This window comes from Rhinolophus ferrumequinum, chromosome 15 (assembly GCF_004115265.2).
Source record: "Rhinolophus ferrumequinum isolate MPI-CBG mRhiFer1 chromosome 15, mRhiFer1_v1.p, whole genome shotgun sequence".
Classification (NCBI taxonomy): Eukaryota; Metazoa; Chordata; class Mammalia; order Chiroptera; family Rhinolophidae; genus Rhinolophus; species Rhinolophus ferrumequinum.
The window spans coordinates 7,550,089-7,570,939 of NC_046298.1; the positions used below are offsets into that span (position 1 = coordinate 7,550,089).

Genomic DNA, 20,851 nt, shown 5'->3' on the forward strand with positions numbered 1-20,851 from the left:
GTCTCAAAGAAAGTGCTCCATGTGTTATCAGTCATACATCATTAAGTGGGTAAGAAAGTGACCTGCGACCAGACTGCCCAGGTTTGAATCCTGGCCCTACCACTTACCAGTTGTGTGATCTGAGGCGGTACTTATCTATAAATTGGGATAATAGTAAAACCGATTTCATTGAATTGTTATGAAGATTTAATGAGGAATACACGAAACGTGATTAGGACTGGGCTTGGTACAGGACGCATCTTCAGTAAGTGGTGCATTTTGTTATTGTTTGTTATTGTTAATACCTTTCTAATTTTATAGCCACTGTAAAGAGTTTTGATTTTTTTTTTCACAGTTACTGTTAACGCACTAGTAATATGTACTGACATTGCAGATTGAATAGTCACTTAAATAGGTCCTGAATTCCTGTTTGGGAGCTATATCCCCCAATGAGGCGTGTGTGTGTGTGTGTGTGTGTGTGTGTGTGTGTGTGTGTATAGCTTTCTCTGAGTAGATTTGTGCCAGTAACGACTCCTGACATTGAAGACTAGACAGCAGTGTTCGTGGAGAGTGGCCTGGCAGGGACTGCGTCTGTCCCACGTAGATGTTACCTGGGGACATGGGCAGCTACTCTGCCCCTGCGACTTTCCCTGAATTGTCTATTCCTACTAGACTGTGCCTTCATTTAGACTTTCAGTAGTCACGTTGTCAATACCATACGCCGTTTCATTGTAGTGACACATAGCTCTGACCTCGAAAATCTTAAGAAAAATAAGATTTTTTTTTTAAAGAGTGAGCAGATGTACGTGGTGAAATGTATCAGTTATGTCTTTGTTCTTCCGGGTTGACATTTTAGTTTTCATTGTCTCAAAATGAAAAGGATCAGTGTACTCAACAGATCAGTGTTAAAATGATTATATTAAGGTTATATAAGCAATGAACAGGACCTTCTAGTAGAGTATCTTTTTTATGAATGATTTTTGTAAACCAAAGTCAATTCCACGAGGTTTGTTGAATTCAGCAGTCATTCTACATAGCCCCCTGGGTCACCCTTCACCCTGTGCATATATTTTATTTTCCTGCCTAGATCATAGCCTCCCAGTGGCCAGGCACTGTCACCTTATGGACGTCCCCCACACAGCAGACTCAGACCGATTGATTTATTACATGAGACTTTGCCTCTAGCCCAGGCTGTTCCGTGTGTTCAGTTTGAACGTGCTGGGCTGGACTTCTGTACTACTTTCGCTGCTGAATGGACTTCAGCGGAGCCTTGGATTCCTTCTCTATTATGATGTGGTCAGTAAGCCCTGCTTTCCCTAACTCACATAGTTTGTATGAGGGTTAAATAAGACATTGTTCCCGAAAGCACTTTGTAAAGTGTACATCAGGTTACACATATGGCAGCTTTGGTCACTGGCGTCTGATGCCTCAGTTAGGTTTGGGTCTGTTCATTCACAGAGTAAATTTGGCAAAATCTCTTAACCTTTCTACATCTGCAGTTTTTCATCTGCAAAGTGAAGATGAGAATCCTTTGTCCTGGACACATATTTTTAGGAGTCAGTGATACAGTGCGTGTGAGTAGCATGTGGCATGTAGTAAGCGCTCAGTAATGGTAGCTGCCATATCATCCTCACCACCGTCACTGTCACCTCACTGTCACCTCACTGTCACCATCACCATCACTTCACTGTCACCATCACCGTCACCTCACTGTCACCATCACCGTCACCTCACTGTCACCTCACTGTCACCTCATGGTCACCTCACTGTCAACACCGTCACCTCACTGTCACCATCACCGTCACCGTCACCTCACCGTCACCTAACCGTCACCTCACCGTCACCTCACCATCACCTCACCGTCACCATCACTGTCACCGTCACCTCACTGTCACCTCACTGTCACCTCACCGTCACCTCACTGTCACCATCACCATCACCTCACTGTCACCATCACCATCACCTCACTGTCACCATCACCGTCACCTCACTGTCACCTCATGGTCATCTCACTGTCAACACCGTCACCTCACTGTCACCATCACCATCACCTCACCGTCACCTCACTGTCACCTCATGGTCACCTCACTGTCAACACCGTCACCTCACTGTCACCATCACCATCACCGCACCGTCACTTTACCGTCACCATCACCGTTACCATCACCGTCACCTCCCCATCACCCACCATCACCGTCACCATCCAGAAAGCATCCGGCTTTAGAGATATTGGCTTATCTGGTATAGATGCTTAGCACTGAACAGGAGCTTAGGTGGTGTGAAAACCATCAATTTTGGTAGCTTTACTGTGGCTCTAAGTGACTAGTATTGTAACGTGGCTCACGCTGATTGGCTGCTTCTCATGTGCCAGGTGTCATTCTATTCTAAGGCCCCTGTGTGTAAAAAATGGAGTCCTGTCCACCCTCTCCAGTAGGTGGTGGAAATATCATCACTTGACAGGTGAGGAAACTGTGGTACCGAGAGGGGAAGCAACCTGACTGTGGCTGACTCAGCACTAAGGTGGTCAGATTCCAGAGCCCCCCCGCCCCTGTGTGCTTCCTCCCCCTGCTAAACCCCACATGGACAAGAGCGGCCTCCTGACTCCCCATCCATCCTCTTCTCTTCACAGCAGCCATGACTTGAGAATCGTCCCGCATCAACTTTGCTTAAATTTGAGTTCTATGCAGTCTAGTCCCCCGTCAGACACAGTGACATTTAAAGTGCAGAATGGTGTGTTGGTGTCTATATAACTTTCCCGAATCTTCCAGTTCTACATAGACTCTTCTCTCATACTCCGTACCCAAGTCTGCTGAGTGTCCCCCAAGCATTCCCAGCTCCTCATGTCTAAAACTGAACTCTTCCCTTGTGGCTTCGGGGAGTTACTCTCTCTGTTCCTCAGTTTCCTTATCTTTACAACAGAGGTGCCTCATATACGGTTATTGCTGGGTTCAGTGAGATAAGGTTGGTGAAATGCTTGTTGCAATACCTGGCACATAGTAGGCATTAACCAAACGTCCCTCTTGCTGTTACTGCCTCCTGGGGGAGCAATTCTCTGGGCATGGCAGCAGTAGAAGGGTCTTGGCAGGCATTCTGGCGTCACCCTCCCAAGCAGTTAAAATGTCCACTAGGCCTGTGGTTTGGATGTTCCTGAAAGAGGGGCTGGGCAGGAGGGGGGGTGGGGAGCAGATATATACAAAGGAGAGAATTACAACAAAGAGCCTTTTCTGCTTCAGTTGTCGTGTAGAAAACATATGTTCAGTAATGCAGGCAGCAGTTGGGTTAAAGACACACTGTAGGGCTGCAGACAAAAGGCCTGTACTCTTCCTGCATTCACAGCGTTTCCAAACATATTCACTTGTCTCACTTGTTAGGGACTGAGCTGTCAGCTGGATCCTCTTGCAAGTGTGATTTCTTTTTCCCCCGTTCCCTTTCAAAGGCCTCCCCGCCTTCCCTTCTCCCCCAATGTCTTACACTTCATATAATCCGGTGTGCATGACAGGCCACTTCAACCTTTGTATCCTGATGGGGGGAGGAGAGAGCTGATCTGATGACGCTCCTGGGTCACTTTGCACTTGCCCAGGGATCAGAAGGTGCTAAGCCACTTTTTAGGCCAAACAGCATCAGTGGCTTAGATAGTCAGTGCTTCGCGTAGCTAGCCATTCTTCCCCTTCAATTAACAGGCCAACAAATACACCAGTGCAGGGAGCGTCTTAGGGGCAGCGGCTGGGACCTGAGGGCGTGTGCACATTGTGGGGTTGGGACAGTTCTTGCTTTTATTTGTGGGGTGAATTGTTTTTGATGAAAAGACAGAGATAAGGCCAGGTACTGCTGAAGTCATTGGAGAGAAGTTGGCTGACCTTCTAGTATTCACTCTGTGAAATGGGCACGTATGTCCACACTCAGTTCTAAGTCCAGGTAGTATTGGTCTGTACCATGTGTGTACTTTCAACCTTTTTATTTTCTTTATTGAAGGTTTTGCAGCCATGGTAGTTTTCTTTCCATGGATGAGACTTTAGAAAGATACTTTCCTGTGTATCACTTTTTAGTTATGTATATGTACATAATATAAAAGTATATGTATATTACTTTTATGTCTAATCTCTTAGAGCTCCCATTGCGGTGAACAGTCAGCTAGCGATGTGAACAATTCTCGTGCCAGTGCTTCTGTCACGATGTGTATCATTCATGGGCATTTCACCTTCCCACTCTCCGTTTTCCCATGTACACAATGGGAATTCCATCAGAGTCACCCCTGATAGCACAGACTGTAATAGAACAAAATATGTATCTATAAGGTAACGGTCGGTGAAAACGCTCCCTCGTCTTGGTAGAAATCTTGCGTTGTGTCTTCATTATTGAGTCAGTTTCAAAGCTTTTGTTGCTTTTTCCTTCTAAAACTCTTGCTCATGCTCTCCATTTCATGATATAGTTCATTAGTTGAGTTGCTCATCCTGAAAAGCACCAGCATATTCCGAGGAAGGAGTGGGAGCAGGGAGGCAGGGCCTTTCCCATTGGCTGAGAGCTCTGAATGGGCTGTTAGCTCATTTCAGCAGCAGAGGCAATTACCATCCTGCTAATGAATAGGCAGTGAAGTGGAATTTCCCATATACAGTGTCTTCTGGTGTGAGGATAATTTCAACACCTGAAAATCCTCAGACAGAAAAACATTGTGTAAATATTTTCTAGTGGAAAGTGCCAGCAAAGTCATCCCACCAACATGTCAGACCTGACAAGGGAAACGACTGATGCTATTACAATTTTTAGTGCTGTCATTTGAAAAATCCTTGAAAGGAAAACATTGTGGAAATGTGTATATATTCCCCTCAGACTGAAAATAAGTCTGCAAAGATTTTCGTAATGGATAAAGCGAATAGACTGCAAGTTGGGATAGAGTCGCCCCTGAGGTGGCAACCTTCCTCTTTTGCCCGGAGTGGAGTGTCACCCAGAGCCAACAGGAGAACCACTGGAAAATGAATCGATGTTATTTCCCACATCGAATGGATGCGTTTCACGGAGTGAAGGGAAAGGGAACCGAGGGTCATAAGAGCGTGTTTGCGAGGCTTTCCCCCCTAGTGTATAGATTTTGTTTATTTCTTGTTTTTAAAGAAACCTGATGCTTCAGGAGTTAGAATGATTCCTGGACTTTCTTGGTAAGAATAATTATGCTGTTTCTTTCACCTCTCTGTGAGAATCAGCTTTATTATATGGACTGCATGTAATAGTGACCAAGAGGAAACTCCTCCAAAACAAATAAATCTATTAGGCTACTTGGAAAACAGAAGGGAAAAAAGAACAATGATTTTGTAAACTCCATAAAGGTCAAAAAAAGGCTTTCAGTAAGTATGCAGAGACTAGAAATCAAATCCCATTTCCTATCATAAGAAGCCCGTTGTTTTAGCCTCGGTAGTTAATGTACTGTATGTGAAAGATTTAAGACTAGTTGGAAAGCTTTGCTTCTGTTTTATTAGGCTGCTATTGAAAAGCCAGCAGCATAACTTCGACTAGGTGCTTTGAGATTTCTTAATGGGCTGTCAGGGGCAAGACACCAGGGCTGTGCTATACTAGCTCTTTCCTGTACATTAAAACAACAGGGGCCAAGCGATCGCACACAGAAGTATGAATTACTTGATGCTTTCTCTGTTCCATATGGCCAGCCATGTCTTTGGCAATTAATCATGTACAAAATCAGTCGAGTGCTTTCTGAAGCATTGAAGTCAACATTTAGTTGTACCTGTGCCAGTGGGGGCGGGGGGGGCAGGGCGGTTGCAAGCGGGAAATAGCTGGATGAGGGGCTTCTGGCGCCAAGGCCCAAGCAGCTGGCTTCTATAAACACCACTTTCTCCCTCTTCACCTTTTCTTCTCTCTCGTTCCTTCTCTCTCTCTCTCTCTCTCTCTCTCTCTCCTTTCTTTCTTTCTTTCCTTTTTCTGTCTCTATTTTTTTCTTCCTTCCTTTCTTTCTTTCTTTACTTCCCTCCCTTCTTCCTTTCCTTTCCTTCCCTTCCCTTCTTCCTTCACTTCCTCCTTCCCTGCCTCTCCTTCTCTCCCTCCCTCCCTCCTTTTCTTCCTCCTTTCCTCCATCTATTTCCTGCCTGGTACCCCAGGTTAGGCACCCCAGATTAAGCATAGGGGGCAGGCCATCTCTCCCTCCCCAGGCTGGTCGTTCCAGCAGCACCCAGGGGGCTGTGCTGGGAGTTCACACAATCCCAGGCAGGTTGCTTTGGCTCCGTAGCTTTTAGTGAAACATGAGGAATGGTGATTTCTGTACCTTCTGTAGAAGGTACTGTGCAAGTGCTTTGGGAAAAAAATTATTCAAATTCATGGCTGTGGTATTTTAGGATAAAAAAAAATGAGTGTCCACACCTTCTGTGATATTTTCCCCCCAGTTTTTTACCTCTAATACTGCTGCTGATAATAATAATAACAATTTGTAACATTTATTGAGCATATTGTACGTGCCAAGCATCGTGCAAAGCGCTTTACATGGATTAGCTCAGGTAACCATCACACGGGCTGTAGATTATGGCACCTCTACCCCTTTACAGATGAGGAAACTGATCAAAGAAACATTTTCCCTAAATTCTTTCTCCACAGACATTCTCGATGATTCTCAGCTCCCATAGCTCAATAGCACCCGATGGAAAAATGCTGAGATACGTCATTTGGTAAATGTTGCTGAGATGTTCATTTAAATAAAATGGGTCTTTAGGTCACAATAAAAGGCTGCTTTGTTGGCAGCCTCTTGGAGACTACTGCCTTTGTGCCTTCCTTTCATGACAGTCTAGCTTATCTCTTGCTTTCCTGGGTAAGGAGACTGGGAAGGGTGGGGGAGGGGAGGGAAAGGATGAAGACAGCGCCTTAGTGGTCCAGTAGACGTGGCACCCAGTGGTGCCTTGGTGTTATCTCTTAGCCGAGGTCATCCAGGATGTGTCTTCTCAAATTCAGGAAACAGGGGAAAGAAAGTTTTAACATTGTGTAAACATTAGCACCCCCAAAACCTCCTGCTCCCGGAGAGGGAGATAAAGTAGGCAAAAAGGCTGAGAGGAATGTTTATTTGTTCTGCTGGGCTGTGGATCCAAGCATGCTGGAAATCTTTGCTGGTGCCCAGTCCCGCTTAGAAAATGTGAAGGCGTCACTCAGCATCGAGCTCCAGAGGCCTCACAAAAGAGCCATCTTAAACTGACAGTCAGTAAATGAAGGGAGACCTGCGATCGACCTTTCTTTGATGGGACTAAGGCTATCTCAGTGGGTTCTGTGCCTTTCTTCTTCTTCTTCTTCTTCTTCTTTTTTTAAAAAAAAAAAAAAGGAAAGAAAGAAAGGGGGGGAAAAAGTGCTTCTGGACTTTTGAAGAGGGGAGCCCTGGTTGGGTTTTTGACAGCCCGTGGCATTGTTGATGTGAGGAAATAGCTTTCCCAGCTGATAACATCTTAAACCAAGTTTCTTCACAAGTTGAACCTTTAGCCCTCATTATCAGTCCTCGCATATCTTTGTAATTTGTGTGCGCTTGGGGGAAATGTAACACCGTCATGAGGCAGATGCGTATATAAAATGAGTTCGGATGGGCATTTCTCCCATAACGACAGCAGTGCTTTCTGGTGGTGGTGGTGAGGGTGTGGAGATGGGAAGGACGGGAAGCTATGAAAGGCTGGCATCCTGGGGCTACGTGCCTTTTGAAATTGGACAACCAGCACCAGATTATTATTATTTTTTTACAAAAATGAACTAAGCAGAGGGATTGCCAGCCATATTTGTGGAATGCCTCCTGTTTTCATCTGTTTTCTTAAAGTTCACTGATTTGTAAAAAGGAGGGCTTAAATCTGAGTTTGTAGTTAAAGGCCTATCAGAAGCTGTAAAGGTGTACGTAGAATTATTAGTAAGGAATAAATGCTATAATTCTCCTTTCAAAAATCTGAGTGTCTCAAAACCTTACGTGGTACAAATTCTGCATATTACCATGTGTGTCCTTATGTGCTTTCGTAGGATACCCTACAGTTAAGACACACTGAAAGTTACTGAGTGTAAAAATATATACAACAAGAATTAGGTGAATTGCTCAGTTTTAAATGAATAAATTCAGAATTTCCCAAGAAAGATGTGAAAGTTAAACTTAAAAATCTAAGACTTCCTAGAGCCTTAGCGTTTGGATTTTTCTTTTCTCATTCTCAATCTGTGGTCACTCCCCCACACACCCTTCTGGTTGTGATTATTTTACTTTGGTTTTAGATGTAAAGTTTTGAGCTAGGAGAAACTTAAAAACGATAGGGAATTCTTGGAGGTCCTTAGAAGGCTGTGGGTTGCCATCATCCGTCCAGTGTAGTGTTCTCTACTGAAATGGAGAGAGAGAGAGAGAGAGAGGGAGAGAGAGGGAAAGAGAGAGAGACTTCTTTCTTTGGCTTATTAGGAGGGTCTGCATAGATTAAGTGTGATCCTACTGTAGTAAAACCACATATTTTTAGACATCCATCCAAATGAGTATTGCTCTTCTAAGTAGTCATCGGGGGGATTGCATATATTTTCCTTGATGCTATTGCTTAAAAATAGTTTTTACAACTTTTTTCTTAGAATCACGTTTAGGAATCATTGACTCAAAACCAACGCTTGCTTCACATACTGTTGGTGATCTTGACTAGTACCCTCTGGCTCGATTGCTCATCTTACTCCCATGCTCTGGCATGTCACTTGGCTTCATTTATTCAACAAGCATCTATCAGGATCCACTTTGGTGACATGGTGCCATATGAGGCACTTGGAGGATAGTAAGAAGAAATGCGTATGGGCCCTATCTGTTCTAATAGACCTCACAGTCTGGAGGAGGAAACACCTAAGGAATAGCGATGTCAATAAGTGCAGTGGAACATGACATGGTTTGTGAGATGCTCGGAGCTGCCACATAAGAAGGGATGGTCAGCTCTACTTAATTTGGTGGAAGGATGTGCGTCATGGAAGACTCCACAGAGGAGGTGTTATCTGAGATGTTTCTTGAAGAATTAGTAGTTACTGGTAAGTTACACAGCTAGGTACAAATACATACATAATATAGAACAGCCAGGTGTTTTCAGGAACCTGCAGTTAGTTTTATATGGAACAGAAGATGGCAGGAGATAACATTTGAGAAGTAAGCAGGATCTATATTAAGAAGGGGTTTTTTTTGGTCCAGGTTAAAGAATTTGGGCTTTTAATAAAATTAGTGTATTTTTTTTTATCCTTCCAATGCCAGTAACTGAAGCGTATGTGAGCAAAGCTGCTCTGGTTTAGGTAGAGTTTCGGAGGCTGCAGCTCGTTGTCTCTTTTGACCCTGAGATACTTCCTGGAAACACAGGTCTTCATGAAGACAGCTTAACACCCCTGCTGAAGCTAATGCTACATGTGAATTTGAATGGAATTAACATGTCCAGGCTTGCACTTTTAAAAGATTATTCACGTAAAGGATGAGAAAAATTCACGTTAAGGATGAGATTGACCCAGAGAGACTAGTTTGGATGACATTCCATAGTGCAGATGAGAGATGGGCCTGAGTGAAACCTATGGCAGTGAAGAAGAGATAAGTTTGCGTCCTGCTGACCAGAGACGAATGACAGGATTTAATGTTTAGGTATCGAGAGTGCCAGAAGGGGAAGGGAGGAGAGAAGGATGAGTCCTAGGTGTCCAGTCCAGGTTGGATGATTGCATTGATAGCGATGTCATTGGGCACTCTGGGGAAATACGGGAGATGGAGCGGGTTGACGAAGAGGAAAGAGATTGGAGAGCAAAAGTTGTCAGTTCAAATGTGGGCAAGTTGAGGCCGAGATACCAGGTTTGAGGTGTGTGTCCAAGGAGAGAAAGCCAGTCGTTGGCTCTGCTGGGGCTACAGCTCAGTGGAGAGTTCTTTGAAGGTAGAAATGTAGATACCATTATAGTCTACAGCAGACCCTGAAAGCCACTGGAGGAGGAAATCACGCGCAGAGAGAGAGCAAGAAAGTGGGATGAGGCGAACCAAGGGAATAGCTCTGGGCTAACAGCAGGGGAGGGTCCTCGAATGAGGAGCCCTCATAGGAGTCTAAGGACAGGACAGGTGTGGGGAGGTGACCTGAGAGAGACGTCTACTCACGGAGAAACATCAAGTAAAACCAGGACTGACTCTAAAAAGAAAACCCACTCTCAAAGAAAACAGACGACCCACTCACTACCTGGCATATGCCTCTGGCTCTTGGTGGAGGCTCTTTCTGGTTGTGGTTGGTCAGTGATTGCCTGGTTTCCTTTTGAAGTTTTTCATTTAAAGTAGTAGACAGTTTCAGGAATCGTTTTGTTAAAATATCACAACGTAGCCCAAGGGCGATTAGTAAGTTTAAGATGAAACTAAACAATAATCACCATAGTGGCGCATGTATTGGGTAAATATCCCGCAGGAACTCCTGGGAGGGTCTGTTGTCCTCTCCATGTTGCAGTTGTAGAAAAGGCTGTCATCTAGGAGGTGACAGCTGGGATTCGAACAGCTAGCACTCCTTAGAATATTCTTGGTCTTTGCCTGACTGGCCAGCAGTTCCATAGATTTCTGTGGAAAAAGAATTACTAATGAGATGAAATTCAACCTCCAGTGCGTGATTCCTAAACCTATGGCGTACTTTTCGTATAATTTGAGGGGGAAGAGGGAGAATGTGTTCCTGGTAATAGGAGACTGTTTGTTTAAAAATTGGTACTTGTTTGAAGACAGTTCTGCGTTTCCACTGATGGGAAAATGGGCTGTTAACATTTCCTTTGTAAAGTCAACCTTTGAGGAACCAACACTATTATAAGGAGAGAAATTTCATCTTAATGCTTGTAAAAAGGATACCCTTTGACACTGAAATTTCCTTTTGTGCAATGACTTCTTTTCACTCTAAATTTGATGAAATATTATATTTCAAGATTTGAGCACAATCTAAGTTCACCCATTTTTTTCCCAATACCTTAAAAAAATTTCTTTTTGTAACAGGATTTGTTTTGTCATCCAGATATATTTCTGTGTATTTTTACTAACTACTTATTCATTAGATGTATTTATATGTAAACATGTTCTCTACATTCTTTCGTGCCTTAAAAATGTGATGAAAATGAATTTTAAAAATTAAATTTTATAAAATTTTTGTGCGATCAAGTAGACTTTTTTTGGATATACAGTTCGATGACTTTTAATGTATCTCTATAACTTCTGTAACCACCATCATCATCAGGAAATGGAATAGTTTCATCATTCCAGAAGTTCCCTCGTGCTGCCCCTTTGTAATAAATGCTCTTCCTGCCTCATCTCTGGCAACCGCTGGTTTGTTCTCCCTCCCTATAATTTGCCTTCCCCAGAATGGCACATAAATGGGATCATTCAGTGTTTAATCTTTTGAGACTAGCCCCTTTCACTCAGCGTAATGCGTTTGAGATCCTTCCACATCGTTGCATTTATCAGCCACTCATCCCTGTTTATTGCCAAGCACTATTCCATTGTACATTTGTAGCAGTGTGTTTATCCATTTACCCTTTGAAGGGTAAGTTTCGGTTGAAGGGCATTTCGGTTGTTTCCAGTTTGGGGCAATTATGAGTGAAGCTGTTATAAACCTTTGCGTACGTGTTTTTGTGTGAACCTAAGTTTTTATTTCTTTAGATAAATTCCTAGATGTGGGATTTCTGGGTCAGGTCACATGTTAAGTGTGTGTGTGTGATTTTATAAGAAACTGCTAAACTGTTTACCAGAATGGCAGTATTTTGCATTGCCACCAAGAATGCATAAACTTTCAAAAACACTTGAATGCCATTTTAAATGTTCTTGGGTTGAGGTTGGCAGTTTGTGTATCAGCAGTTCCTTGGAGTTTTGAAGAGTCGCCTCCTGACAAAGAGAGCCTCCAGGCCCCCCATATCAGCTTCAAAGAGAACTGCTCCAGTTTTATTGCTATGTTGAGTTCTGTGTAAAAATACATTTGGGGAGAAAAGAGGTTTATCTGGGAAGTGTTTGGACACCACTGCAGTAGGGCAGTGCATGCAGAGTGGGGATGTGGACCACGGGTGTTCCCCAGAGAGATGCTGGGTGGCACTCGGGGAGCCCTGCACATGGTGAGTACCACGCTGAGAAAGGGGTTCCCTCTTCAGCCCCTTTTCAGTCCGTAAGGTTACGTCAAGGAGGTCTTCCTTTAGGCCGACATGTCTATAACGTTTTCAAACATACCTTAATGCCCTCTTTTACAAGGAGCTAGCACGCTTCAGTCTCAGAGCCTTCAGCAAGCAACAAGACCCACCCTGACTGCCAGAAAACCTATAGCTTTGTGTTTCATGTATTGTTTTTATGGTTATTTTCTCATTTAGGACAAGTACCACTGGTGTTCCTTTTTTCTTTTGAAATACATTTATTTTATGTTTTTTAAAATGGGTCAATTTATGGAAAAATATTAAATATTATATATCTTATACATGAATATGGCAAGGATTATAAGAATGTGCTAAAATGACTGAAGTTTGGGAAGCTCTAAACTAGGGGACTTGGTTATTTAAATTGACCTCCAGGAGAATCCTTTTGTGAAGTGAAGGGAGCTCAGTATATAAACAGTACTTTCTGAAAAGGAGACTGTCTTCCATTGCTCTTTCTTTTTGCAATACTTGTTTTTCAAGTTCCTTCTTTATTTAGTGATTTCACAAATGTTTATTAAAAGTCATTAGGCCAGTGAGGATAAAGTAGTGAACTACACAGACCAGGTCTCCTGCTCTCAAGAAACTCCCTTCCTTACATGCTTCCTCCTTCCCCTGCGTTCAGGATCCTTAGAGAATAAGGGCCTCTGGATAAAATTTAAATGATGTGAAAGGCAAAGAAGAAATAATTGACTTTTTTTAAAAGCTATTTATAAATACAGTCAAATTGAGAAATCATTTTATTTTCATCATGTTTTTGGAGCCATCTAGATGTATACTCTGCCTTCCGTTGGAAGCATTTTTGCATCTGGGGAAAAGAATACAAAGCTGCAGACATAGTGATAAGCTACATGACTTTCTGAAGCCCCTTCCAACTTCTAGTACATGAGGTAGGGTATCACAGACAAGGAACAATACAACAAGCACCGTTGTGAGGATACCGTTTAGTGCCAGCACCTCTCTGCCATTAGACATCGTTGACACTTAGAGGTGACAAATTGGCAGCTGCTGAGTTCCGTTCAGCCATGGGTGTTTCTTGTTGGGCCCACAGGATATTTAAAAATTTTTTTTTGGAAAAAATTAGTTTCCACCATTTAAAAATCAGGGATTTTCACATTTTTTTTCTTTTTTTAAAAAAAGTAGATTTCATGTTTATTTTGAAAATTCATGAATCCAGCACCACTGAGCCAGTTTATCTGAATGGTGGAGCTGGCTGTTGCCGAATAATGGCTGCCCTTTTAGGCAGAGCATGTGCTCTCTTCAGATAACCTCTGCTTAACCCATTCAGGTTACCTTTCTGGCCCTAGTGGGTGTTTGAATTTGCTTTCCTCCCCACCACTACCACCACTTTAGCCATTTGGAGCCTGGGCTTCATATAGTAGAATTGCCTAGAAAACCTGAGCATTCTTCCCTGTGCTGGAAGGCTGACATGTTATTGCCCTGAAGCTCACTGAGGGTCCGCCTGGGTCTATCGCTGGGTATAGTAGATGTGATTCTGGACCTTGGAGGCAAAGATCGGGGTTCTTTTCCTGGGTAGTGCTGTTCGGGTTGTCTTAGATCCTTCAAAATGGAGATACTGTTTCCTGTCTTAATCTCTTTGTCTTAATTTCTTTCTATCCTCTCTTAGTCTCTTTGTAGGGTTTTTATTTATAAGCAACAGAAACAGATTCTGGTGAAGTTGAACAAAGTGGGACTTTATTGAAAGGATATTGGATCAGTCAGGGTATCAAAAGAAAAGGAAATGATCTGGACTCAGAAAGTTCAGGAAACCAGGAATACTTGGAGGCCCATGGGTGGTAGGAACTAAGGAAATTGATAAATTGCCTCCAGATATTTTCCCATTCTTTGTCATTCTTCTGTGTCTGAAGTCCTGGAAAAGAGAATGAGGTTGGCCTGGCCCACATCCTTGATGGGGGAGAGTGGGACACTTTGGCTGACAGTCCCTCTAAGGCTACATACAATAAAAGACTTCCTCCCTGAGAGGAGATCTGGGAGCAGTTACAGGAAAGGGGGACTGGGTATGGATGGAAGGCAACCAAACAACAAATGGTCACCACAACCCTTCTCAAGGTTGTCATGACGATACTAAATATACACTGTAAAATGCCATAGCAAGGAAGTAGTTATTTCAAGTTACATCCAAACCAAATTATGAGCGTGCTCATAAAGGTAGATAAGGAAGAATGTTGAGTGACTAGAACAGAGAAAGTCACAATTTCACTCCTTTTAGTTATTGCTTTGGTTATAACATCTCCATAAAAGCCACACTGATTTTAAATGAAAACCAACGTTTATAAATTCTAAAGGTTTCTACTCCAGTCATGTGAAAATAAATACATGTGATGAAAAGTTCTGTGATTAAAACTCGAATGGCATTTGCTCACTCAAATTTCAAGTACCAATACAATACTTTTTCATTGTTTTCTTACTTGTTTTTATCGTGTTCCATAAATGTGCCTGTTTAAAATACATGCATATAGAAAGAGCACACAGAGGTAAAAAATTGAAAAGACGTTTTAAATTTGAGTTTTAATGAACTTGTTAGAATGAACAGGGCGTGATGTTCTTGGACTTCGGCTGCTTCTAAAAGCATCTGATGTTTCCCAGTGCTAAGTAGATGCTTGAGTGTTTTTACACTCAATCACCTGTGAGCCTATCAAATAAGGACCTATCAAATATGATCATGACTATTCATGACCATAAACTAAGCAATTCTTCCCCAAATCCTACGTCTCTGTGCAGAAGAATCACTGTACATATTATTTGAAATATGTAGTGGATTTTCAAAGCTGGAAAGATATTCACTGAGCTATAACACGTTGTGAGTTTTGTGCTCTTATTCTTCCTTTCTTTGCAAGATTTTGATTGACAACAAGCAATGGAAATAAGTGAACCAAAAAAAAAAAAAAAAGAATTACCAGCATAGCTGGAAATAGAAATTAATGATTCAAATAAGAGGGGCAGTACGGAAAATCCTCAGCTGGGCAGCAGGAAACGGAGAGAGTGAAAGTCAGGGACTGCTCTTTTTTAAAAGGCACAACAAACAACTCCCAGGGACGTGGACGTGAAAATCATTTCTAATAATAGCTCATGATAGGCAATTCCCAGGAAAAAAAATCATTGGTGCCCTGAGAAAATTAGAGTGAGAACGCACAGGGTCTTGATGTGTTTCTTAAGGCGATGGGGCTTTAGAGTTTACCTCTGTGCCATGTACATTGATTAAAGACAAAATATATGCCGGCCATTTTTGACCATCATTTACTGTATTGATTTGTTAGCAGGGGAACTGTAATAAAAAAGCCATTGATTTACTGTCCTTATTTGCTTATGGGCTTTTTTTTAATATTAATTTTTCACTTTCTCTCTCTCTCTCTCTCTTTTGGATCATTTCTTCCAGACAAATGCTGTGCTTCGTGAAGTTCGAAGAGAGGGGGTCCCTGTGGAACAAAGGAATGAAACCTTGACTGCCATCCTTGCCTCTCTCACCACACGCCAGAACCTGAGGAGGGAATGGTATGCCAGGTTAGTTTTGTTAGGAAATGGGATTTGTTGTCCCTGAAAAGCAAGAGTAGTGTCCGGCCGGCTGGTCTCACCCTTCTTGTTTGAGGGACTGTGAAAAATAACCAAGTTGCAGATGCTTTCAGCCAAAGTTAGCTCCTGCACGTGGTACCTCCATTCATTGCAGTGTCATCTGTATGTGTATACGCGCTATCCCCAAGTATAACATTTAGCATGAATGCTTACATCTTGAGCATAATGGTTATAAGTACCTGGTGCTGAAGAACCCTTTTAATCAACAGCTGAAAGACTGTCATTGCGATTTACTGAGGGCAGACGTCTGGGAAACAAACCCTTGTAATGCTTTTATGTCACTTGATGAGAGGCTCATTGCTTGAAAGGAGTCTACTTATCAACCCCGTTTTCAGAATCGACCAAGTAGGAATCCCTTTGGCTTCAACATGATTTCTTTGCACATGGATTTACCTGTGGTTTTGGAAAGCTATGACTGGTAGAAAGTTTGTACAAATCATCAGTTTTTTGTTGTTTTTTTTTTTACGGAATTGAAGCCTGAATACTAAATATCATGTTGTTCTGCTCTTAGCTGAAAAATGATCGATGGACAGAAGGCTGGAACTAGTTGGCCCACATGTTAGGGTTATCCTTTAGCTGTGTAGTTTGTAAAAATTGTTGAATCATCATCTCTCTCTCTAAGCAAGAGGGCGAGGAATCAGGAAAGACCAGGCTGTGTTTGGTCTCGGAGTCTTCTTTGATGCATAAAAATTCTGTGTGCCTTGGAGTCCAGAACATTTATTGACAGCCATAATATTCTCCAAATGAGATCTTGCAACAGAATGTACAATAATTGATAGCTTTACTAGTAACAATGATCATAAAAATAGATTTGTCAGAAGAAGGCCGAAGACGAGCATTTTCCAAGAAAGGAGACACTAGAGAGTACATGAACTGTCTGTTCTGATTGGGTATCGGAAATCTCCTTTTTCAGATATGTGTATTATCTCTAAATTCCGACTTGCATTGAAACAATAATTTTAAAATTCCCAGTGCTGGTCTCCCTTTCTGTCCTTTTTTGTAGTGTGGCCAGAGTAAGTGACAGTTTTAACTATAGTAATTAGATGATTTCCAATTTAGTTCCAATAATTTTTGAATTTTCTTTGTGTTACAGTTTAAGTATATATTTCAGTAAAGTGTGCATATTTTATTAAATAATGGAATATCAGTGTGGGGACATCTAAGAGGTTTTTTTCTCTCCGTGTTCATATCTTTTCCCCCTGTTGATGCTTATTAAATAGGAAAGGGAGAAAGAAAGAAAGAATTCCCCTGTAATCTTCCTCCCACCAGCCTCATCCCTCCAAAGACAGCACCACTCAGAGACCAAATGTTGAGAATGGATGTCTCCTGTTGAGTGCGTTTGGTTTGTTAACAATAATTTCCTAATACACCAAATCATCAGACAACATGGCCGAAATGGCCTGTTGGAAAGGAGTCTGGTTTCAGCGTTTCTGGCCCGTACTGCTAACAATTTAATCAGGAGCTGGAGCCAGTGTTGAAGTTGATATAGTCTAGCATCTGAAACAAAAATTCTCAAGTCCTTTGTGGTAGGGGAGGAGAAAAGAAAGAGCTTAGCAGCTGACACTGTGCAGGCCTCCTTAAAACTAAACACCTGAAAGAAAATTTCAAGAGGGTGGTGTCTTGAGAGCTCAGAAGGAAAAGTGTCCTCAGAGTATTAAATAACCATAATCCTTCCCCCTCCCACCCCTTCTTCACCCCCATTTGATGTTTCCCATCCTGGTGACCTGTCTAAAAGACTCATCCATATGATCCGTCTAAACAGACTGTTACCATACACCTTTCTTTTCCTCATCAAAGCTTCATCTGGCCGTCTGGACTCGGGGCATTGCCTCCTGTAGCCATCAGGCGTGTGGTGGTGAAAGTTATAAAACATCCACTGCGTTGCTGACTGAGCTGCTTGTGTTCTAGAGATTGGCCTATTGTGTAGATCGGGATTGCACGAGGAAAAATGTGCTTTGACAGAACATAATTAGTGCTCGCCGAAGGCCAAGCGATAGGTTACAGTATTTTACTTTCTTCAAAGCTATCAGGGGATCAGTTAGATTAGATAATAGGAGTTTTTTTCCTCTGAAAGTTAAATACAGATGACTGTAATTACGTTATATTGCCAGTTCGAGGATGCGTTATGAATAGTACAACTTCAAGAAATGTAGGTCAGCGGAGACTCCACAGCTGGCAATGACTTCAGTTTCAGTCCACTGCAGTAAAGGTCCCCATCTCCCCCTCTTCAGCAGGTTCATTTGTGATAATGATATCAGGGAGAATTTTCAGCGAAACTTGTAACTCGGTTGTGAAATATTTGTATCCCTCGGGCCCAGAGCCCAGCCATTGTGTGGGACTCACTACACTCTCTTAAACCGAAAGCACATGTTCCCTGTAATTTAGCTTTTGGAGGCAAGTGTCAATCCTGCATGACTTGGGGTAACCGAGTTTGTCACAGCGTCACACAGCCCTGCAATTCCAGAGGCACATCTGAGTGCGACGGGTTTCCTTCCCCAAGCTCAGTAATCCCATAAACAACCCTTTCCAAATAGGCTTATTAGGGCTGTCTGTTCACTTCCCCGGAGTTGAATGATCCAAAAGACGTCGGGAGAAGCTGTGTGAATGCAGGGTAAGTGTTAACAGAAGCGATACAGAATTTCTGAAGATTGGCTTTGTTTATACAGTCCACTCTGCCTGATGGACAGCTTGTTATAGCTTTTAAAGAACTGGCCAAGCCCTCTGATCTGACCCCTTCTTGACCTCTGTAGCCCAGAGGTCAGTCTGCAGCTAATAAACTCTGAGGTTCTTAGGGTCTACTGTAGGAAAAGGCAGAAAAAGAGCAGCTGCAAGGACTGGGGATCCCAGGATAGGCTGTTTTAAGGTCACTCTCTGATAATGAAAATGATTACCAAATTATATGGAAGTTTACCCGCAATAGTGAGTGACAGGAGGGTGGAGCCCAGCGTATTAGGTTTGATAAATGAACTGTGAAGAGGCCCATCTGGCTCTCAACATCTTGTCTCCCCCTCTCTCCCTACCAAGGGGAAACATTTTAAAATAACAGCAGTACATATAGACTCAATGACCCATGCAAGGAGCTGGAATGGATTAAGATTTAATGGTGACAGTGGAAGAAATTATCATTTGAAAAGTGCACTAAAGAAAAGGTACAGTTCAGTGTCCGTGCCTGAGTTGTTTTTCTAAATATAAGGGGAAATCCGTGCCTTTGTTTATCTTACACAAATCCCTAGCGTCTTTCCTAGATTGCTGACAATTTTGAGGGCGTGTTTATTATGGAATAATTATTTGTAGTCAGCTTAAGGAAAGGAATGGTCTTCCTTCGCCACAAACACGTCAGAATGAGAGTCAGATACGTTATTTCTGCTTGCTTGCTCTGTTTAGAGAATGTAGGTCAATCAAGTGATAGACAAAATGCTCTACAAAAAAAAACTGTGATCTATTCCAACATCTAGTCACTGAACATTGTGTGTTTTTTTGGTACTGAATATATGTGTGACTCTTGTACACTGTTTAATTCTTACAACTGGGCGGTTTTTCTGTAAAAAGGAAGAAAGCACGTAATAGTAATTGAGGAGAAATGTTTGTTCCTTTCTTTATTCCTTTTTCAAAGAAACCTCATAGTGATGCTGACCAGTGCCAGCAAAAGGTAGGTCACAAGCTTTATGTTCATTTACTGCTAATTGATCAGAGTAATCTAGTTAAAGCTCTCTCGGAGCCTCTTGTGAACATAGAGGGTCTTGGTGTCTTGACCAGTGATATTGGATTCACAAAGCTCTGTCCTGTTCTTCAGGGACAGTTGGCCCATCCCATGATTCTACTTTCTGAAGCCAGAATGATTTAATTTCATAAGCATTTCGTACACTTATGTATATACCACCGTACACAGAAGGCTGCATGAGAGACCAGCAGCCCGTTTAAGAATGTGTCTAGGGACGAGAATTTAGCAAGTTTCTAGAAAGAGGCTGTGGAAGGCAGTGAGAAGGAAAGTGGGGGCACCATCGTCACCCCAGTGGAGTGGCACGTTGCTCTGACCCACTCAGGAAAGTATTTAATTGTAGATTTCTTTGCAGACTAGAATTGCTGAAAACTTTTTGAAAGCCTTTTATCGTGAACTATAATTGCCTACGTAATAAATACAAGCCTCACCCAGAGAATGATTATATTTAAAATAGATATAAATATGATCCCGAGTTAACATATTTTCCATCTTTGGTTTTGACCTGACCATGTATGTCCAGGGGGATTTACCAGTGAGCAGAAAGTTAGGTGGTAGACAATGCAGGGAGACAAGGAACTCTTAGAATTAACTGTGCTTTTTAACTTGAAAACAGTGCCTTTAAATTTAAGCCAAGTAAGGTAAGAATACAAAAAATAAGACAAGACCAGGCCACCGGGGTTTTTTAAAAATTGAGATATAGTTCACATAATATAAAATTTCACGTAACATAAACTTAATCTTTTCAAAGTATACAGTGAAGGACTCTTTTAGTATACTCACAGGATTGTGCATCCATCACTATTACGCAATTTCAGAGCCATTCCATTACCTTAGAATGAAACCCTGGACCTGTTGTTAACAGCCACTCACAATTCCCCTTCTCCCCACATCTCTAGGCCACCTCTCATCTACTTTCTGTCGCAATAGATTTGCCTATTCTGCACATTTCATATACATGGAATCATATAATGTGTGGCCTTTTTACACCTGGGTCTTTCATTGAGTGCAGTGTTTTCCAAGTTCATCCATGTTGTGGCTTGTAAGGACTTCATTCCTTTTTATTTGCCAAGTAGTATTCCATTGCATGGACATACCACATTTTGTTCATTCATTCATCAGTTGATGGACATTTGAGCTGTTTCCACTCTGGGGCGATGCTGAATACCACTGCTATGAATATTCACGGCCAGGTTTTTGGGTTTTCAGTTCCTTCCAGTGTATAGCTAGGGAAGGAGTTGCTGAGTCATATGATAACTGTATGTTCAACTTTTGAGGAGCTGCCATACCGTTTTCCACATCTGCTGCACCTTTCTTCATTCCTACTAGTGGTACACAAAGGTTCCAGTTTCCCCACAACCTCACCAACACTTATTTTTCATGCTTATTATAGACATGCTAGTGGCATCATTGTGGTTTTGATTTGCATTTCTCTGATGA

The 20,851-nt window shown here is 42.2% G+C and overlaps 1 protein-coding gene across 2 annotated transcripts in view; it reads left to right on the plus strand.

The window, feature by feature from the left end:
• Nucleotides 1-20,851, plus strand: part of FTO (FTO alpha-ketoglutarate dependent dioxygenase) — a 341,005-nt gene that overhangs the window by 169,972 nt on the left and 150,182 nt on the right. For both annotated transcript variants that reach the window (XM_033128825.1, XM_033128827.1), the window contains exon 8: nt 15,500-15,624. In XM_033128825.1, the coding sequence (XP_032984716.1) occupies nt 15,500-15,624 (125 nt within the window). The remainder of the gene's footprint in view (nt 1-15,499; nt 15,625-20,851) is intronic.